General features: G+C 33.8%; 1 protein-coding gene across 2 annotated transcripts in view; it reads right to left on the reverse strand.

The window, feature by feature from the left end:
* Window positions 1-10,261, reverse strand: part of LOC131072346 (aspartic proteinase A1) — a 113,008-nt gene extending 102,747 nt beyond the window's left edge. The window contains exons 1-4 of one of the 2 annotated variants that reach the window (XM_058008516.2): window positions 9,588-10,257; window positions 8,171-8,231; window positions 6,616-6,710; window positions 6,403-6,515 (exon numbers count right to left, since the gene is read on the reverse strand). In XM_058008516.2, the coding sequence (XP_057864499.2) occupies window positions 6,403-6,515; window positions 6,616-6,710; window positions 8,171-8,231; window positions 9,588-9,947 (629 nt within the window). In that variant the 5' untranslated portion in view covers window positions 9,948-10,257. Of the gene's footprint in view, window positions 1-6,402; window positions 6,516-6,615; window positions 6,711-8,170; window positions 8,232-9,587 lie in introns of both variants that reach the window. The other variant, XM_058008574.2, reaches the window with a different exon arrangement.
* Between the last annotated feature and the right edge of the window lie 12,370 nt (window positions 10,262-22,631).

Raw genomic sequence — 22,631 nt, forward strand, 5'->3', positions numbered from 1 at the left:
TAGAATATCTTATTTAATGGTCAATATTTTATTTCTACGTAGATAGATTTCTTTCTATTTCTGTCTTTAGTTTTCTGATTGTTTCATTAGGAACCAATATCTCTATAATTGCCTATATATGTGCATTGATTCTTTGAATAATAGAAGCAATTACCATTAAAATCAGTTTTTTGTCTCGTTAAAATTGCCAATGTTGGATTTGACATATCACTTGAAGAACTTGAACTTGACTCATACAAATTCGCCCTAGTTGTGAGTGTTAATATCTGCAGTTTTGAAGATTTGTATAAGCTTATATCTGCTGTGTGTAACTCCTTCCCTGCTGGGCGAATATGGCTTGAACAGTTAGAGCCTCTTTGAGGCTGAAAAGACATTCAAAAAAGTTGTACTTCTGCAGTTTGACCTTGTATATCAGGCATGGAAAGATGTTATCAGCTGGGCGAGTTTATTTCAGTTTCCTAGGCGTCTTGCAAGGACTCGTTCTATGGGTGGAAACCTTTTGAAAGGTTAGGCAATTATGCTGGAGGATATCATGATCATCAATGTGCAGGTCAAGTGATATTGGAGGCTCAAAAATTCAGAATATAGTGGTGGTGTGGCAGATTTGTATGAGTCAACTGAGTTCTATGGGAGGTAGCAGTATATAGCAGGCCTGGCTTGCCATTTTGAAAGGAAAATCTGCTTGTGGCAAGTGGAATAAAAGGCTAGAAATTAGAATCTCAATCTTCTGCAATATAGCAATGTACTCGATTTAAGTAATAAAATTATTCTTGTAAATTCCTGTTACAGATTGTTCCACTTAGAAAGGGGTCAGAATTTCTCTACATTGCTCTGTTTTCTTTTAAGCTTCAGCCATAGTCCCAAATCTGAAGAAATTTATTATTTTATATCTGCTGTTCACATACATAAAATCTGCATGTTATCTCTTTTATGAACAGCAGATTTATGACTGGAAGTTTTATCATTATTTACTGTATGACTGTTGCATGAATCCTTGAAGAATCACATCACATAATCTTGCATTATGAAAACTTGATAAATTCTGAAACACTCATCTCTGCAATCAAGAAACCACATTAAACAAGCATACAACTGTTTGACAATTCCAACAATACAACTTATTTACAAAGAGTATTCTATAACTAAATTACATAATAGCTATTGAATTCAAAAGAAATAATCAATTAATATCAATGACAATCATTATGATGATTCCTATTGTTAAACAATATCTCCTAAATACATTTGGATCCATACTATAGTTTTATTCCAGCCAATCATACTAAGGATTTGATGGGGAAAGCACAATAGGGCGCTGGGAGACTGTTCTCCCCAACGCCCAAGGGCACAAAATATCCAACCAAGACAATTCAACGCCTTGGCCCACAAGCAAACAACTTGGGGTGGTCTACTTAATTGAGGGAACCGGTCTACTGCATCTCCCTCCATGTTTCCTTAATAATCCCACATATGATTGCTTGTAAGAAAATTAATTGATTAAATACTAATTCTAAGAATCTTAATAGATTGGCAATTTAAAACAATAAATAAATTAAAGATTCGTTAGATTCAACCATATTGCACACCGATCACTTTGCTAAATACAAATGGCTGCTTATTTTCTGAATTCAAGTTAAATCTCAGAATTCTGCTCTTAGTCAAATTGGATTACTTATTTCTTATCTCTTTTTTCATTTTTCAGATCAGAACTATCTTATATTCCAGATCAGAACTTATTCCAATTCATCCCATTGTATATTATCTCAGATTGTCTTCTTCCTTCCTATTATATCCTCAATTGAGTAGTCAGATACTTTCATTAAGCCTATGGCCTTTGAAAGGGACACACCCCTTCATAATTAATCAGTGCCCTGCTGTAATGCAACCGTTGGATTAATTGTCTTTTGCATGCTTTATGTAACCGCTGCCTAATAACATCCCCTTAAATAATCTTGATCATCCCTTTTGGAATCATTACTCTCTCTAAAATATAAAGGGAGTGATTTAAGGTTGAATATGCTGTGATTATTTTTGTCATGACACTGTTTAAAAATTGATCAAGTTCTTTTTACAGGCCTGCAATTGCCTTTTGTCATATTATTGTTAACTAGAATTTTTAAACATGGTTACCTTTCTATCTTGTTTGGCGGTTGGCAGTATAAGATAAGGTTGTTTCTTTTTTGTCCTATTGTGGCGGCTCACAACAGCGCTCCTTTGTCAAACCCCTTTCTCATAATAAAAATAATATTTCTGAATTTACTGAAGCATACTTTGCACTTAATTGATTTGGAAGGTATTGTCTTCGTTTTATTTTGAGGGGAGATTGCAGCTGTTTATCATAATTGTTATTTGGGAAAGAGTGTCAAAGAGGTTTCTAAACAAAATATTTGGACAGCAACCAGGGATAGCCTCTTACAGGGTGCCAACAAATTGGAATCTAACACTTGAGTGTGTTGACTTAGATATTATTGTTGCACAACTTGCCAAAATCTCTTTAGATGAGGTGGCTTTGTATTATGACATGGCTAGGTGGAAGTTTCAAATGGAATCGAACCAAATGCTGACTTTGATGCTCTTAATAAAGAGAAATATAAAGATTATAGAATATTAATTGTAATTTTCATTATGTATTGACATTTGACAAAATCACTGAGTTCTGAAATTACAAGTATTTCCCTTTTTGCAAATAACAAGGTCTTTAAATATTTATTTTTTATCAGCAATGAGTATCATTGTTTTTATAGTATATATATATATATATACAAACCCATACCCGTATCCTAAGTCACCAGGTTCGACCGAATTTGAACCTTGAAGTTCGAAATTCGGCGAACTTGAAAAACCATTAAAAAAATCGATTAAATTCGATTAAATTCGATTTTAGGGTTTGTTAAAGTGTTTTTTTAATTTTTCGGGTTTGCGTTTTAGGGTTTGTTTTGGCAGATTTTATAAATAGGCGGCCGCAGACGTTGCAACCACACCCACGCGAGCTGCTAACGCCGCCCGCTCTGCCTGACCGCCCGCTCTGCAACCACCGCCCGCTCTGCGACGCCACCACCGGTGCTCGGCCGCCACCCGTCTGCGACGCCGCCACCAGTGTCGACGCCGCCTGCACTCCGCGATGACGCCGCCACCAGTGCCGAGTGCCGACGCCGACGCCGCCTGCACTCCGCGACGACGCCGCCACCAGTGCCGACGCCGCCTGCACTCCGCGACGCCGCCTACACAGCCGCACACGTCCGCCGCACAGGTATTTTTTTTTATTTTATTATTTTTTTTTTTGTTTATAATGTTAAATAGTTAATAACTTAATGTTTAAAAATGTAATTTTATATAATAATAATATTATATATTTTATGCTTTATATTTATATTTTATAATATAATATTATATATTTTTATATTTTATTAAATTTTTTTAGGTTTAATATTTTTTATGTTTAATAATTAATAATTTAATATTAATATGGTGTTAATTTTTTTTATTTTTTATGATATTAATATGATATTATTAATTTATTATTATATATCTCTGCTTCATTTTTTTATATGATATTAATATGGTGTCAATTTTTTTTATGTTTATAAATTTATAATATTGTTTAATATTATTATTATATAATTTATAATTTTATATTAATGGTTTTTTATTATATTGTTTAATATTATATATTTTTAAAAGGTTGAAATAAAAATAGTGTGTTTTTTAATTTTTCTTTCCAAACATGCAGATTTTCATTTAATGGCTCCTCCCAAATCAACTTCTGAGGCATGGAAGCATGTGACCCGAAATGGAACTCACATCAAATGTAACATGTGTCAGGCAAATATCATTGGAACTTTAACAAGGCTTAGGGACCACTTCCTTGCTAATAAAGGGGGTCCAGGTGGAGGTGTTCAAGCATGCACAGGTGCGACTCCAGAACTTAAAGCTATTCTAGAGAAAGAGTTGGTTGCTTCAACGGTAGGCAAAATGAAGAAGGCACAAAAGAAACAGAGAATTGAAGGAGATATATCTAGATTCACATCTGCCATGTCTTCCTCTTCTGTGCAATCCGAAGCGGCGAGTGTACCAAAACAGAGTGGAACACTGAACAACTTTTGGAAACCAGTAGAGAAACAACAGGTGGATGATGCAGTTGCTGATTTGTTTTACACAAGTGCTATTCCATTCAATGTTGCGAGAAATCCTCATTTCCGCAATGCAGTTCAGAAAATTGCAGAGTTTGGCAAAGGGTACACACCCCCAGGTTCAGAGGCTATCAGGACAACTCTTTTGCAGAGGTCAAAAGATAGAGTGACTGAAAAATTAGCTGATGTCAAAGCCACTTGGAAGGAAACAGGTTGCACTATATTGAGTGATGGATGGTCAGATATGTGTCAAAGGCCATTGATTAATGTTTTGGTGTCTTGTCCTGAAGGTGTTGTGTTTTTGAAAGTCATTGACACCATGAACCACAAAAAAACTTCAGAGTATATTTTTCAAATATTAGAGGAAGCCATTCTTGAAGTAGGGATGGAAAATGTGGTTCAAGTGGTAACTGATAGTGCAGCAAATTGTGTGGGAGCTGGGAGGCTGATTGTAGAGAAGTACCCACAGATATATTGGAGCCCATGTGCAGCGCATTGTCTCGATTTGTTGCTTCATGACTTGGCTAAATTCCCATGGATAAATGAAGCTATTCATAGAGGGAGAGCAATTGCAAATTTCATACGGAATCATCGTCTCACATTGAGTATTTATAGGCAGCATGCATCAAAGGAATTGTTGAGGCCTTGTGAAACAAGATTTGCTTCATATTATATCACTTTGAAAAGAGTGGTTGAAGAAAAAGCAGCTTTGAGGTCTATTATATGTTCCAATCAGTGGGAAAGTTCAGTGCTTTCTAAAAGCCCCAAGGGGAAGAACATAGAGCAAATCATCCTAAACAGCAATTTCTGGGAAAGTGCAGCAAAAGTCTTGCTTGTATGTGAACCAATTGTTGACGTGCTTCGTATGGTTGATGGTGACACTCCTTGCCTTGGCATGCTTTATGAAAGCATGGACCGGTGTAAGGAATCTATTCAAAAAGCACTAAACAATGAAGAAGCAGAATATATGCAGATATGGGAGGCAGTTGATTGCAGATGGAAAATGATGCACACACCTTTACATGCAGTAGCTTGCTTTTTGGAGCCTAAGTTGTTTTCTATTGATAGAAGGGGTGATAATGAAATCATGGCAGGGCTTTACCAAGCCATTAGCAGGTATGTACCAAATCCAGAAATTGCAGCACTAATCAGAGATCAAAGTTGGCAATACAAGAGAGGAGAAGGGATGTTTGGAGGGGCAGAAGCCAAATATGACTCGCCACGTATGTCTGGATATAGATGGTGGATCGCTTATGGATCATCAGCTCCTGAACTGCAAGAGTTTGCTATTCGAATTTTGAGTCAGGGAGCAAGTTCATCAGCTTGTGAGAGGAACTGGAGTTGCTTTGACCACATCCATTCCAAAAAGAGGAACAAATTGCTGACTGGAAAGTTGGGAGATCTTGTCTATGTTCGCAGCAATTTGAAATTGCTGATGAACAAATCAGCAAAGAACACTTCTTTACAACAAACTCTTGAAGGCATGGCAATGCCAGATGCAGATGAGCCTGACTTTGCAGATGATGAACTGAGTAGTGATACAGATGATGATGATTCGGCATCCCAGCCAAGTGCTCTTGATGACTTAGAGTTATTTTAAAGTTCTAAAGTTTTTGACTGTTATTGTACCTTTTTGACAAAAGAACATCTTTGCGATAGTGAAAGCATATGTTTCCTACGGTTTATATTTTATAAATGTGTCATCTTTTTGTAATGATTTCAAATCTATTTATCAATGTTAAACTATTTACGCAAATTTATAGATATATTACATATATTTATTAAAAAAAAATTTAAAAATTACATATGGCGAATTTAATTCGAATTTTACACATTTCGAATTTTTTCCGCATCGAACTTCATCGAATTTCAAAGCTGTCGAACTTCGAATTCGAATTCGAACCTGGTGACTTAGCCCGTATCCAGGGGGGGAAAATGCTGTACCCTCATCATACCCAAACCTCAAACCTGTACCCATACCAAGACTGGCAACTTAGACAAAAACTAAACAGATTTATATGGTATGAACTCTGGAAGAAGGGGAAAATGTTAATGGGATTTTGAAGCATGACCTAGGTTAAATTGTTTCACTAACTGAAATTACATGAGGGAGCCACCAATAATGTTGAATAAACGTGTTGGAAAACCACTAAAGCCTTGATGTTGAAGACACTATAAAATAAATCTTGCGCATGCTTCATTAAAGATGAATCTTAACAGTTATGTACAATCAGATATATCAAATTGTAGAACATAGAAAAACAACACTCACCAGACTGGAACAACCTTGTTGATAGCAGATTCCTTGAATCCAAGTCCTAGAATTCCATCAAACTTGGCAGTAACAAATGCTAACCCCGGTTCACGTGTTGCTTCTGTAAAAACCTGTGCCATGATGAAATTTACTTGACATGAATTTTAAACTATTCTGACCACAAAAACGCTGACAGCAATTGGAAAACTTTCAAATCAAAAAATTAGAGACCTGATCTTTCACAATAAGCTCCCCAACAGTGACATAGTCCTTGCTCAAGAAACCAGAAATTGAACCACTGCCATAATGAATACTACAGGATTTTCCTGCACAAACAAAAGATTAAAAATATAAATTGTTAAGCAATTTCTTATTCTCCGCTTGTACATAGGCTATATAATCTAGAATCCAATGGCACCATAAAAAAGAACATATAACATAAACAATTAGTTAGTGAACTTAAGATTTTTCAAATGATAAGTCACTTGTGAACAACACAAAAAGCACCACACATATTTTCCTTTTTTGTCACATCTCCATATAACATATTATTCTTTAGCACTCAGAATCTCACCATAATTTAGATTTTAGACTAGGGTGGTAACATGAAAATATATTTGCATTTTGTGTATGTGCGTGTGAATGTGTATGTGGAAACAGATATTTGCACTTGAAATGTTGTGATTCTGATATTCCTTAATGTTCTATTGATTAAATAATTAGACTACTTTATGAATAAGCATGGGAACTTTATTATTAAGTAGATGCTTGTCTATGAATGTTGGTTACTGAATTAGATTCCTCAAATGAACTTGTTAGAAAGCTCATTAAAGAATTTATGTCGTAGCAAAAGAGCATACAAAAAAAGTCAGTAGTAACCAGGGTTGGTTATTACATTTTTATTTTGAAAAGTGCTCAAACCTTTCAGAAGCTTTGGATATGCATATTATACATATATGTTGTCACTTGGGTTAACAGTTAAGAAAAGGAGAAAGGAAGCAGACATGCAGGCTTCCAAGCCCTATAAGATGGTACTAGAAGAAACATTTTCTTGACAAGGCAGGCACTATGATCTGGTTACTAGGCTATCAACAAGTGGCTTATGACAGTAATGGAAGAAGAGCTAAACAGAAGATAGAGTGCTTCAATGAAACAGAACAGAAAATGGATAAGTAGGTGCAACAATGGCTTGAACGAATATTAAACAGTAACAAAAAAATAAAAAACTCTGTGACAGAAAACTTAAGGATAGACACATTATAAAATAATGTAAGAAAACAACTTATGGACACTATAGGATGTACATGGAAGCTAAATTCAAATGAACGCAGAGATGGCTTACCTAAATAAGGACTAGGAGTCTAGGGCATGTAAAATCAAATGTGAGACAGTTAAATGGACAACATCTAAGGGATGGGAAGAGAAGAAGTGTGTATTCTGTAATTTGGAAGCAGTAGCAACACATAAACATTTCATCATGATACATCCAGCTTGTAGTGAGTCTAGTGACATTTGGGTCAGATATGAGGTATAGGAGTTGAGTTCATTTTTTAGCAATTTGAAGAGTGCGAGAATAAAGAGCATATGGGAGTTCTGATCGATATCAATAAAACAAAATCCCACCTTCACAATGAAGAGCCAATGCCTTAAAGTTAAGCACTTTTATGCTGAGCAATGCAGTTGAACTTTTTCTGATCCCATCGACCAATAAGTCTTGTTAACATTATTAATATCATTTCACATACAAAAATTGGAAAAGATTAAGTTGAAGGTTTAAAATAGATACCATCTTTTTGATATGTGCTTGACTGGGATGACTTATAATAATTATGGAAATAGCAAGCCACCTGCGAATGCAATGATTAAACTTGTTAAAATTCCTATGAGGACTGCAACTCCCAATTGTTCTATAATCTCAAAATAGTTAAAACCTAAGTAGCTCTGCTCAATTTTAACTAATCCCTTCAGACCCAATTCTCACAACTCTATTTCAACAAAAATCTTTGAAATTAAAAAGTTTCAAAACTGCAAGCAACCTAAAGTGAATGAATTAACCAATTACATAAGTAAATGGCCAAAGTATCAAAACATCCATGAAGGTGGGAAATTAACAAAATTGACCAATCTGAACACACACATCCAATCAAAATCACTGACAACTTATAAATCAATGACAATATTAAAGACCCAATTAGAATATAAGTAAAAGAAATAAAGAAAGACTTTGGTATATAGTCTCCAAGATCCGGAATTCATAATATTAAAGGAGAAGTTGTGGATGAAATTTATGTTGAAAGAAATCAAATGTGCTGAGCCTAAGTGGTGAAACATTGGAGTTTCCAAAAGAGGACCCCAAGGTCAAATCCCCTGGAGCCATGATAAATTGTTAAAATTCGGTTTTCAGCACACCAACTCATTAAGTAGGGTGTACCCCAACTTATGAGACTCGGTGCAATTCGCACGTCAATTTGATGTAAAAGTCAGTCAAAACATTAAGAAGATTGTAGTATTCAAGCCCAATGTCACCCACAAGTTAAATTTACAATGTCACAAAGCCAAGCTAGAGCATCTCATTTGTCTGGATCACTTAACCAACTAAACCAAAAAAAGCATGATCAAAAAATTAAGAGTCGATTGTACGTTTTTAATAGTGGAACTTGTCAATGAAACTAGGCAAAGATACCAAAGAAACCAAAACAAATTTGTCAGATATGAAACTTGAATGAAGTTAAAGTGCTAAAAATAATTCCTTTAAATTACCCACTGAATATTGCCATTAGCCCTATATTACGCATATATATCCAATTAAGGTCATAAATTAAGATAACAAAACAAAACAAAAAATAGAGAAGCTGCATTAGAATTAAATATACAGTTGAACAGGCGAAGACGTTGGCTCCCAAACTACATCTAGTTGTCCGGATTGAACCTAAACTTCATACGTGAATAGGCTGTCTCTTATAAAATGTTTCCCAAGGAGGGGAAACTAAATCTAAGGCTCATCAGCACAAATTCAATTCTATTAAACCACAAAAAACCAGTCTATATACCCATGGAAACGATCTTCTAAACAAGTAAGCATACCATCATACCTCCCACGGACCAATATAGCCTTCAAAACTACTACAAAATTATCTCAGTCTAAGGACAACAATTTTTATTTTAAACGAAAAAAAAATCCAATCAATCCCTTTACTTCTTACCGAGAAGTAGCATTTAGAGGAAGGCACCCAAAGGTTGGAGCTCCCAGTATCAAATACAACTGTAAAATTCTGAGGCGGAGTTCCAATACCAATCTCCCCATAATACTGGGCATCCAAATAATTCTTCAAAGGTACATAATCACTCTCACCCTCGTCAGACCCCAATTCCCAATTTCCCTGCAACCCAAACTTTCTAATAAGCGCGCCTCTTATCATATCAGCATGTACACTGTAAGTAGAGTTATCCAGTGCCTTCTTCTTCTTTAGCCCCATCTTAATTAAACCATTGCTAGTACTACAGAGACTCGAAAAACAACATAAAACCAAGAAAAAACACGCGATCACAGCCTTCCGATCCATCTTCAAACACTTGTGGGCAATTCCCACCTAAAATCAGCTCATCCGATGACTCAAACATGCGAAAGGATTTTCCAGATGGATTTGTGAGTACGATGGCAAAATCACCCGTGAAACATAAAATTAATACTGTTGTCGTAGTCGGTCCTTTTAAGATTCATGGAATGGATTGTCGCTTTAGTTCATGCGCTCTACTTTTTCGGACTCAACAGCCTAAACGGTCAAGTAAGGGATATTCTGCTTTATTATGCAGACTTAAGTAGGACACGCATGATCAAATAAACCAGGCTTTTCGAATTTTAAAAGTTGAAATTGGCAAAGCTTTCAGTCGCATGTATTATCATGTAAGGTTTATGGTTATTGTCAATAACAAAATTTATCAATTTAGTTGAGTTATTGGTATTAGGTTTCGGTATTTGGTACTTTAGCAGCCTAGCACCTATTTAGAAGGTGATGGAAGTTTGGGTGAGCTTTTATAGTTTTATAGTCACATTCAAAGAGATTTTATTTGAAGTCAAAGAAATTTGGTGTAGTAGATTGTTGAATAAAAGGATTTAGGATTGTTTTATTTTTATGTCAGAGAGGATTTGATAACGAAGTTTGTTGCCGTTTTTCAAGTTTGTTAGAGTTATTTTATGTTAAAAGATTATTTAGTTTTGCTTAATTTCATTTATATTAGAATTGTGGGTAAGCTTGTCCTTATAAATGGGTCTAATGTACATAATAGTTATGAGTAGCTCATTAATGTAAGTAGCTATGATTCACAAGATAATTATTGTAAGTGATCTTTATAAGTTGTCTTAGTTTGCAAGACAATTTAGTAAATACCTAATCCTTAAAAATGGTCCCAACATTGTCCAAGGGGTTGAGCTTAAATGGTTAAAACACTAGGTTCTCACTGTGGAGACCCAAGTTCAATTCCCAATAGGGACATCTGAAGTGGAATTCTAAGTTGTGACTCTTGGCCTTCCATAGGATGGGGAAGGTCTTGGGGTCAATCTAATCAAACATAATAATAATAATAATAATTCAAGTAATGGAGATGGGGCCCCCTACTGTGTCCCCATTGGTTCATAGCTCCAGTCAAAAGCTATTCAAGCTTCGGCCAATTATCAATCAAAAAAAAAAAATGGTCCCAACATTAACTTAAGATTCCATACTTTTACTAACTCCAATTTGACAAATTTCCTTTTATGCAACCACTGAGTAAAATCACCTTGAAATATTTATTAAGATTAATAGTTAGTTCTAACTACATTGATTGAGTTGTGGGGACAACATGCCTCAATAATTTCATAGAATATTGTAGTTGAATAAAAAGCACAAAATTGAAAGAAATTTTAGCACACACAAATACTTTCACAATATGCTTCAATAGTTTCATGGAATATTAAAATTCAAGAATGTGCACAAATATAGGCTTGCTAGTCAAGTCTTTGGTGTTGGTATGTGGCGACTAATCATGCAAGTATTGTACACTCGTTGGGCGAACGCATTGGCCCAAAGGGCTGAAGTATTTGGGAGCTGAAGGCTCCCCAAAAAATTCTTGTGCGTGTATGAGAATACAAGTAGGAGGAAAAGATTATGAGAATATTCCTTTAGGATTAGGGTTAGTCATTGTTGGCTGACTTTGTATGTTGCCCTAAAATTGCATGTTATAAGTGGTTGGAATGCATAAGGCATTGTAATGGTGTTGTATTGATTTACTAGATAATAAGAAAAGATTGGACAGTTGTGTTATGTGGATGTAGCCCATCTTGGGTGAACCACGTTAAATCTCTGTGTTATTTTGTGTTGTATTTTTCTTTATCTTTGTCTATTCAAATCTACATATAATTTTTAATTTGTATTTGCTCCACATATGTCTAAACCCTAACATTTGGTACTTTAAAACAACTAAAATTAGCAAGTATAAATCCAAACGTTACATTATTATCTAGCATCATCATAACTTCTATCAAAATAGAGAATCCGAAACATGATTGTAGATCCATTAAAAATAAATAACCTATTTTAAATGTAGTCATTTGCTTGATAAAGTGTAGAGCAAAATTGTTTGAAAAAAAGAACATACAAAATATTTTGTCTAGATAATTAAGCCTCAATGTTTCAATGGTTATGGCAAAGTAAACACTATTTTAAAGTGATGAGGGAGAGGGAGATTAATGTTGAATACAATACCAATAGTTTGGAGTGCTGGTGGAGGCTTATAATGTGTAAAACCATTGATTACAGAGAGGTCAAGTAATTGATTAAGTTTCATGTTGTTTATAGTAAAATAGGTTGAGTTATCTTAACTACTAATTATTAACAATGAAAAAAATAAAAATACAATTAGCAAGTTATTTTTCGTTCACTTCAATATGCTCTAAAGAATACAAAGGATAAAGGGCCATATTTTATGGTTGATGTCAAAGTGAGGATGTTAAAATGCTAATAATGAATCTAAGATCATAGGTTCTACAAGTTAGTAATTTGTTGAAGCAACTTTTCCAAAGTCTCGTCCAATAGGCTATGCATATCTCACTACAATTTATGTTTTACCATTAGATGTCTAAGATAGTGAGTGTGCATAATGACTAATTGAGCTCCTCTTGCATCATGTTTTATGTATATTAGAATAGAAAATTGAGACAACTATTTGAGTATGCATTGTTGAATGATTATTTTTTAATTTTTAAAAATTTATTTTGGGATTATATGTAGAGAAAATAAGGTATAAAGTTGAACATAGATTTTGTGCAAATTTACTTTTAATATTTAATTAAAAAATAAAGATTGTATGTAGAGATAAAATCTAAAGTTGAATATGAATTTCAATGAAGTACCTTTCTTTTTTATTTTGGCCTTTAATTCTCGAGTGCGAGGGCAGGTTGGAATGGGGAATTCAAGGATGTGCATTTGCCTAATGAAACCACACTCAACCAATAGCTTTTAGCACTTGATTATTAGTTCCTCTCCTAGTAGGGGGCTTAAGAGGAATGAAACATCAAATGAGACATCAATGGGCAAGCAACTTGAGACATCTCCTCAAAAGAAAATTATTATAAATAATGTGCTCACATGGAAAATGACGCTCCACTTGGAATGAATGTTAAGATGCTTTAGTTGTCATTCTCTATCAAGGTGATCACAAATGCAATGACATTCCTAAATAGGTGATTACTATGTAGACTATGATTAGCATTTTTGAGGCTAATTATTTTTAACCAACAACAAGAAATGTATAAGACCAATTATTTCACCTATATAGAGTGCTTAGGAATTAGTTGGAACCTTCTTGTTCTTGAGGGTCAAATTATCAACTATATAGTTATATTATTTTTTAGAAGGATTTACTTTTGGAGGAGGCTACATGGTTCCAACTTAGAGTAGTTGGACCATGGTTTTGGCTCCTGACTTTTTTCCATCATTTTTGGAAACCATTAGTAGCTTATGGGTCTTCAAAGTTATTGATGAAGGCTTAAAATAGAGATCCCATGGTCAATTTCATGCATGAATATATTTTCAAAATTCATCTAGATAAATATCATTGGTCTCTTTTGAAGTTTTGCAACTCATATAGTATATTGTAACTTGTTTGAAAAGTAATACATTTGGGTGTGTTCTAGAGGATGATTTTTTCCTTTGTGATGGAGTTTTAAGGCTATATCGTGTGCTTACAGTTGTCACTTTGTTAAAAATGTTTTGAATCTAGTTTACTTACATTATTCCCCCCTTCAAATTAAATAGGATTTACTCACATGTCCTTCCATTTGGTATTAGAACCTAACTAGTTTACCAAAACAATGGGAGAAGTAGGTTGTTGTTATTAATCTGTGTTTAAGTGAGATATTTACAATATGATTATGTTTTTCAAGAATGAATATCATAAGCATATCTATAATGGAGCTTGAGAGATTCAATGACATTGAATTTGATATTTCTACGCTTAAAATGGAGGACCTTACCAGTACTTTATAGTTAGAAACTCTCTAGCATAATAGTTAAAGACTAGGAAGTGCTTGATAAGAAGGCAAGATACCTAGTTCAACTTTATCTTTCAATATTAGGCTTCCTAAAGGAATTTAAGGAACCATCACCTATAACCTCCAGAAGAAGTTAGGAATTTGCATGAGAAAAAGAACCTTATAAATAATCTATTTCTATAAAAGAGAATTTTTAAGGATAAAAAATGGAGTATAACTATAGTGTAGAATATCGATTCTAGCAAAGGAAAGAAAGCTCCTTGAGAATCAAGAATTTATACTAGTGTTGGGATGAATCAAATATTTGTTATACAATCTAACCAATCCTTTTACAAAAATTATATCTAGAAATAAAATTAAATATTATAATCTTAATACACATGCCCAATTAAAAGAGAGTGGTGAGATTATCTATCTCTATACCAACAATTATAACATGATATCAATGGGGAAAAAAAAGTACATATACATCAAAGATGATTTTATGGCCTTTTTAGAACCTCAACCATGAACATCAGCGTGTAGCACAAACATCCTCATGGCATGCTATCATCTGGTAAAGATAAAGACTAAAAGTTCCATAATGCTCCAAAATTTGTATCTACACAAGAAAAAGCAAATCGTAGAAACATTGTGTACAAAAAAAATATTCAAACAACTAAAACAAAGAGAGCAATCTATTAAAAGAGTGTAAACTATGATAATCAAATGAAATAATAGAAGAGAGGAATTAACATCACCCATAATCCTCATTCTTCTAATCCTAAATAACCTACATAATTAACAAGAAAGAAAATTGTTGAGTTAGTTGTTTAAGGGTTTGCCTTAGTCAAACCCATTTTTAGTGTTTCCACCTCCACAAACAGCTAAGATTGTTTTTGCTAAGATTGATATGGAAAATGATTTATTTAAGTAGGATGTAATGCCAATGATATATAAAATAGATCAAATTCATTATGCTAATGTCGAGCACATATGATTGCTAGCATTAAAAAATTGTACACGATGAGAATGAGACAACAAAATAGAGTATGATCACTTGAAAGCTATAAAAGACCTCCAAAGTGGATTCCAAAGCTACAACAATTTTGTCTTATGTGATCTCACCATGAAAAAGTGGCATGCAAGGTGCCAAGAGAGTGTTGTTTGCTTCAAAATCTGAAATCTTCAAGAAACTTGCAAAGAGCCAAGATAAGATTGTATGTGTGAATGTGCAAGAGAGAATAAAAACATACTTTTTTTTGTAAATAGCTAGTGATAGATTTTTTTTATTTTTTTTTGATCAATAAAAGGCCGAAGCCGCATTTTTATTTCATTTGTAAAATTTTTACAAACTCCATTCAGTGTGGGCACCGGTAGGAAAGAATGGAGCTAAGAAAACCTCCGGTCTAGCCCAGATCCCTTAAGGGATCAGATATCAGAACAACTGAATAAAAAAAAATTTTACAACTCCTCATCTGAGGGAGATAACTGTCTTAATAAGACATTTTAAGTTTCTTTTTGTGCATAAAATCTCGCACCAAACTCTGGATGTACCCGTCTTCACACAAAAAAGGAGAAACCACTGAAACTTCGAGCTTTAACTTTAGGACCTGAATCCTGCATCTGCAAAAACCTTATTGCAACATGCTCTGCTAGTGATAGATTTTTTGATAGTGGTGTTACATTTGAAATATTCTTAGGAATGTAATGCTCCAACAACCACTTGAATCATGATTTTTTGTGGGACATTGGCATGTTACTAGACATTTGTGCATGGTGTTATTTTCTAGGAAAAAGAACTCAAAACTTAGGATCATGAGGAATTTGTTAGATGAGATTTTTAGAGTATCAAAAATTTACATTTAAAATATTTTATAGTATGGGCTAAAGGGGAGGATTTCATACAGTGTGAAATCATAGGGATGTACAATTTTCTAAACTATAATAATAAACCACTTGATTGCCTTCACCATTATGGTAAACAAATTAGCACCTATGAATGTGAAAATAGATGAGGAAATAGTCTGGCACCCTATTGTGTTCTTTGTCATACTCATGGGACAACTCGGTTATGTTGATCAATAGTCACATAAATCATTATTTCTATAATTTCCACTTAGTTAATTAATTCCAATTAATTAACCTAACCAGGGTGATTCCTAGAAATCGTCTTTCTCTAATCTTCATCTAGCCTAATTAATCACTCTAATCATGCTTATCATTTTCCTCCAATTTTAAATTCCTCCACTCATTCTCTCTCCTCATGTCACATCCTCCTAACTTTCTCACTTGCACTCTAATCCTCATTAACCTACCTAATCACTCATAATCATTTGCACATCCCTAATCACCTTGATTAGGAATGAGTCAACTCTTTGCCATACATGGCTTTCCCATCTCATCCTCCAAACCTTAAATGAACCCGATTTGGTCATGTCAAAGGATTTCAAATCCTTTGCACATACCCATGCCCTCTCTTCCCAAGGAATTTTTAATTCATTTATCCTTTTATTTTTCCCACACAATCTATTATTCAGGAATTTTTAATTCCCTTGTCCTCCCCCAAGGAATTTTTTAATTCCTTTTTATTCTTCCAATGTACTTGGGGAACTCTTCCCCGTGTACTTGAGGAGTGTGTAGACAAGAAATGCCTTTATGAAAAATCTCTTGAATCCCACACCTTGTCCTCTCAATCCTCTCCCACTTTATTTCAATCTCAACCCTTCATTTCAAATCAATACTGGTCCTTCATTTGGACCTCCTCCAATCTAGAAATTGGGGTCTCCTCCCCTCATTTCCATATCCATCATCAAAGTAAGCTTATGTTGTCCACTTGAGCTCTAGAATACATCCATTGCATCCTTATTATGCCCAAATCATCACACACTTAGCCAAATCATATTCATCACACTCATCTATCCATCCAATTTCTCTTGTTGTGTAGTGGAGAGAAATCCACAATCCATCAAAAGAGCCAATCCAATCAAATGAAGGAGGGGTGTATGCTTCACTTCACCAAAGGATCAATCGGAGGAACAAGAAGAGGTTTTAGGTATAATGATTTTTATTGTGTATAATTTGAATATCTCATTTGTGTTTGTTTAACTTATACACTAACCATTAGCATCTCAAAATCGTTCCCTTGGTTCAGTGTCATGTTGCAAAACTAAATCTTGAGGAGATGGTTCATTTCTTATTATCAAAGGATATGATGTATTTTTTTTAGAAATTAGCAAGAATGTATTGGTTGAAGGATATGGGAAAGTAATGAGAAGAGAGATGATAACTCCAAACATAAGGGGAGATCTAAGTCTCTTAGAAGATCTCAGGTCAATTGTTAAACTATGAAAAAAATAGCCATACTAAGAAGGATTGCAAGGATAAAAATATCAAGGATTTGATGATAGTTTAAACTCAAATACCTCTAACAAAGATATTTGTGTTGTTTTCAAATTGCAATATTAGTCATGCTTGAATGTGAGGATGTATGATTGATCGAATTTGGAGATTCTTTCCACATCAATCCCTATAGAAAGTGGTATTCTAATTATGAGGACATTTATGGCAAGAAGGTTTATTTGAGAAAAAATATATATTTTAAGATTATTGCTTGTAGAAAATCCATTCACACTTTTAGATATGAGATGTATATACATACATACATACATACATACATACATACATACATACATAGATATATAGATATATATATATATATATATATATATATATATATATATGAAAAATAAAATCATATTAAATTTTACTTGAATATTAGATCTTTAGGGATTTTTTATTTAATTCATACTAATGTACTTGGCTTTGTTATTGTACCTTAAATAGGAAAATCCTCATATTATATTTCTTTAGTCAATAAATTCTCCAATAATATATGGTTGTTATTGCTTGGATAAAATATAAGGTCTTCGCAAAGTTTAAAGAGTTCTAAAAGATGTAGAGAACCAAATCAACAACAATATTAAGGTTTTAAGGGTGAACAATGGTACAGAATTTTGTTTAGTATATTTTAATAAATTTTACATAAAACATGGAATTATAATGCATGAGACAAATCCATACTTATAAAATTGGTGTTGAATGAGGAAAAATAAGATATTATGGAGAAAGCAAAGAGTATGGTCAATGGAGCTAGTTTAAAAAAGAAATTATAGATAAAAATTGTGAGCATGGCGTGTTATCTAGTTAACATATCTCATACATCAACTATTGTAGAAGAAAACCTGAGGAATCTTTTTGAAAAAAAAAAAGCCTTCATTACAACACATTAAAGTTTTGGGTTGTGAGGCATGTATGCGTGTGCCTAAGGAGAAGAGAACCAAGTCGAATTTCAAAATAAATAAATGGCTTCATTAGCTATAATCATAAAGGGAGTCTCAAGACTAAAAATATTATAGTTAGAACATGATCTTTAGGAGCCTTCACAACTTGAAAATGAGCATAAAACATTTAAGATAAATGAAGCCAAAGACTAAAGAGACAAAACCTAAGAATGAATCAGGTTTCAATGACTCAATTGGGAGGTTGATTCCAAGAAAGAATTAGAGCATTTAAAGGAAGAAGAAGAACACTAACTACAATTCCCAACCCTGCCCAGGTGGGAGGAGGGAAGAAGTAGGTGGGGAGGAAGGAGTAGGGAGGGAGGAGGAGACGCTAGCGCAACTATTATCCACCAACTAGAATTGCCCCAACCTCCTACGAAGCCTCCCCCCACCCACCCATGTTACGTATAGAATCGAGAAAGGGGGCCCCTACCAATAGAGCCCATAGACTCGCCCCCCTCAAATTCAATTGTGGGTGGGAACTTTCCCGGGGTGGGTGGGAGGCCCCATCTATCTCCCCCCACCCCCTTGAGAATAGTAGGGGCCTATAGAATGGTAGGGCCAACTGCTCTATACTCTACCCTCTAGTTCCCACGCACCCTACATGCCCCTTAGAATAGTAGGGCTAGCCCCCACCCAATTCTATGGCCCCTACGTAGGCCCCCCCTCAGATTCAATTGGGGTGGGTGGGAGGATATGTCGGGGCCCCCTACTCTTATATGGGGATTGCCTTCCCCTACAATTCGTTCGGGGTAAGGGGGTGGGAACAGTTGGAGGACAAAAGGGGTTGCTCCCCACCCACCCGTTATATTCCTCCCTCTTACCCCCTTATAGAGAAAGTAATTAGAAATGTATAGCCCATATAGTTTATTTCATTTTGGCTTTGTCTACTAATTGTGATGATCATAGAACTATGGAGGCGACAATAAAATGTGTACTTAGTAATCCTTAAGTCCATGGATAAGGAGAAGATTGCACTAGAGAATAATAGAACATGAGACTTGGTAAATCTTCATAAGGATAGGAAACCTATTGGATGTTGTGGGTTTTTAAGAAAAACGTTAATTTAGAAGAGAAATCTAATATGTACAAGGCAAGGTTAGTGGTTAAGAGATTATGAACTAGTGATAATTGGTTTGAGTGAAACCCTCTCTCTTGTTGTGAAGCTTAAGATCCATTAGAAAAAAATTATTTGTTGTCATTGTGTTTGATCTTGGGGTTGTATAGATAGATGTTAAGATGGCTTTCTTGCATAAGAATTTGGAAGATGAAATCTAAATTTCATAGCTGTCTAGAACTTTATGGTAAAGGTAAAGTGAAGAAATCCCTAGTCTTAAATAATCTTCAAACATGTATCAAAAACTTAATTTGAATGTTAAGGAGTTTGATTTTATTAGCAATAATTTATATAATTATATTTACTTTATATTTTTAATAAATTTAATGGTTTTTTATTTATGTTGATTATATGTTATTGATCAATAACATTAAGGAAATAATTGTGGTTCTTAAACCTCAACTTTCTTTATAACTTGATATGAAGGATTTAGCAACTACTAAATGTATCTTGGAGATGAAGATCAAGAAGGATAAAGCTAACAAAAAAATGACCATCAATTAGAGGAATTGATTGCTAGCTCTCCTTTTTAGTAGTGCAAGATGCAAGATTGTTAACCAAACATTTTTCTATTTGTATTATTGATACTCAAATGTGCATGTTATATTAGTGTCTTGCGAAGACCACCAATGTGGAAGATCTTACAGAAGTTTAATCTCGAAATGTAGGAATCTTAGGGATTGAAAAACAAGTTCGTCACTTACTCTAGTACCAAGCCTAAATTTGAAAAGGGAATAGGGGAAAATAACAAAATAAATTAAAAATAAATAAAAGATAGTGTACCAGAATAGAAGAGCTTTTCACTTGTTCAAATATTAGAAGAGCAATATATAGTAGTTAGAGGAACTAAAATGAAAATTGATACAACATAAAAGAAGAAAATAATATTTGCATGATTATATGCTTGTAAATGTTTGCAAATTCTAGACACATAAACCAAGCCCAATTATACAAGGAAAATCATGGAACACAATTCAATGGAACAACAATTCAACCCCTCTTAATTGTATATGGAAAGTTTGCTAGTTGGTATAGCACAAGTTATCTTTGTACAATCATTCTCTCAACTATGAGCTTAATTTTGCAACTTCTTCAATCCAAGGAAAAAACAATTAGTGGCAAAGATTCCCAAACTAAGGTAAGCACCTCTTCAAGAAAGGCATTCAAGTGTTTGAGGATCTATGGAACTCCTCAAGCTTCATGTGGGCATCATGATGACAGCTCAAGATCTACTTCAACTCAAGCTACAAACACAAGTTGGTTGTGCTGAAAATTCAAAATATGGTTCCACCTTACCTCACTATTCTCATTTCCTCATTTCCTCTTATTGTCATTCTCACTTTCAAAAGGGCCAAAGGTAATATCAAAGCTTTTCCTCTCAAAGTTATCTATAAACAAGTTGTGCCAAACTTGACTATCTGTTGTTGTCGTAAGACTATCTAGAGATATAACCTAAGTGAATACTTAGGGGTCTGATATTTTCTCAATATTCTAAATGAAGAGAATAACTTTGGAACCAGTTGAATCAATTGTGAGAAGGTGAATACTTGGGTCTAATATTTCCTTAAAAAAAAAAAAAAAATTAACTATTCAAGCATACTTGGCGTGATCAACTAAAGTCAATAGTCTCTTGAATTAGAATAGAGATATAATCTTAACATATTGAAAATTCGATTTCATTAAGTGCAAGATTCAATTGATCTACATACAAAATTAAATTGAAATATAATTCAAAAAATTTAATCCAATAAACTACCTCGAATATAAATCATCTTTATAAGAGGTGCGATTGTAATAAAATGAATCTCGAATGTTCAAAAGATTATAAACTTTTATATTAAAATAGCAAATCTTGAATAAAATTTTCAATTTAAACCCTTTATCATAACCAAGATATATCAAAAAATTTAGACCTTTGAGATCTCCTTATAGTAAAAAGAGTGTAGTAGCTTGTGTCTCAAAATAGAACTGCTATTTTCAATTCATGTAAAATAGAACTGCTATTTTCAATTCATGTAAAATTATATCGAATCGAAAGAAAAAAAATCACCTTTCTATTTGAAAATATTTGAAGTTCAAGAATAATTTTTTTAAATATTATTTTTTATCATGTTGTAAATATAGAGTAAGCCAAGGAACACACTACTTAACAAATTTAGTGTTGAAAAAATTATGAATTAGTTAACAGTTAAACCTAAAATTATCCTTAGGCTCTTCCTCTAAACTACCATTTCATTTTCAATTCAGATGTCTTTCGTTTTTCCATTAAACTACACCATTTCATTTTCAATTCATATGGCTTCCATTCTTCAACCAAATTTCATTTTCAATTCATATGGCTTCCATTCTTCAACCAAATTTCATTTTCAATTCATATGGCTTCCATTCTTCCATTAAACTATTACCATTTCATTTTCAATCCATATGGCTTCCATTCTTCAACCAACACTCCGTGCTTAAAGTTATTGACCTGAGTCTTCCTGTTTTAATACCATGTTATAACTTTTTTCATGTCCCAGCAAAGAAGCAACTTTGATTCAGATATGACTATTTTTTAACAATATATTATTATTTTTTAAATATTCCCAACATGCGTTTACCAATTTAAGGTAGTTTTAATGGAAAGAATTAATCCTGTTTATATATTTAATGAAAGTTGTTTTAACGACATCACGTTAACAACGGTTTAGATCGTCTTTCCTTTAGTTGAATGTAAATAGAAGAATGTTTTTTACTCTTTATTTCTTTTCTGCTCGGCATTTTTCTTCCTCCATTTTCATTTTTTTGTTGTTTTTTATTTCATCAGTGTATTCTCATTTTAAAATATTTTTAAAATTTTCTGGCCACCCGTACCTAAACTTGTTCTAACAATTATGATAACAGTTGTTAATTTAATACCCACATTTATTGATTTAATGTCTAATTTTGTTTACAACATTGCACCAATAGTTATACCCATAATTGCATCCCTTACTCCTAAAAAGCAACCAACCAAGAGTCTCCCTTTTGCACAACCATAATCTAACCTCCCTTTTGCACAACCATAATCTAACCTTTATTTGACTGTTTTAAACACCTTGACAAAAGGAAGAAATTTGCCAAAGTACACTAAACTCCTCAATTCTCTCCCCTATTTGTTGGCACCTCTTCTATTTCTAATTTGCTCTTTAACCTCTATCGATCAAATTCTCTCTACAGATATGACTCCATTTTTCCTCCCTTATTGCAATCGTGGGATATCCTCTACCATTGTTCCCTTAGTGTCTATACTCCCACAAAA

The sequence above is a fragment of the Cryptomeria japonica genome, chromosome 3 (assembly GCF_030272615.1).
Source record: "Cryptomeria japonica chromosome 3, Sugi_1.0, whole genome shotgun sequence".
NCBI lineage: Eukaryota > Viridiplantae > Streptophyta > Pinopsida > Cupressales > Cupressaceae > Cryptomeria > Cryptomeria japonica.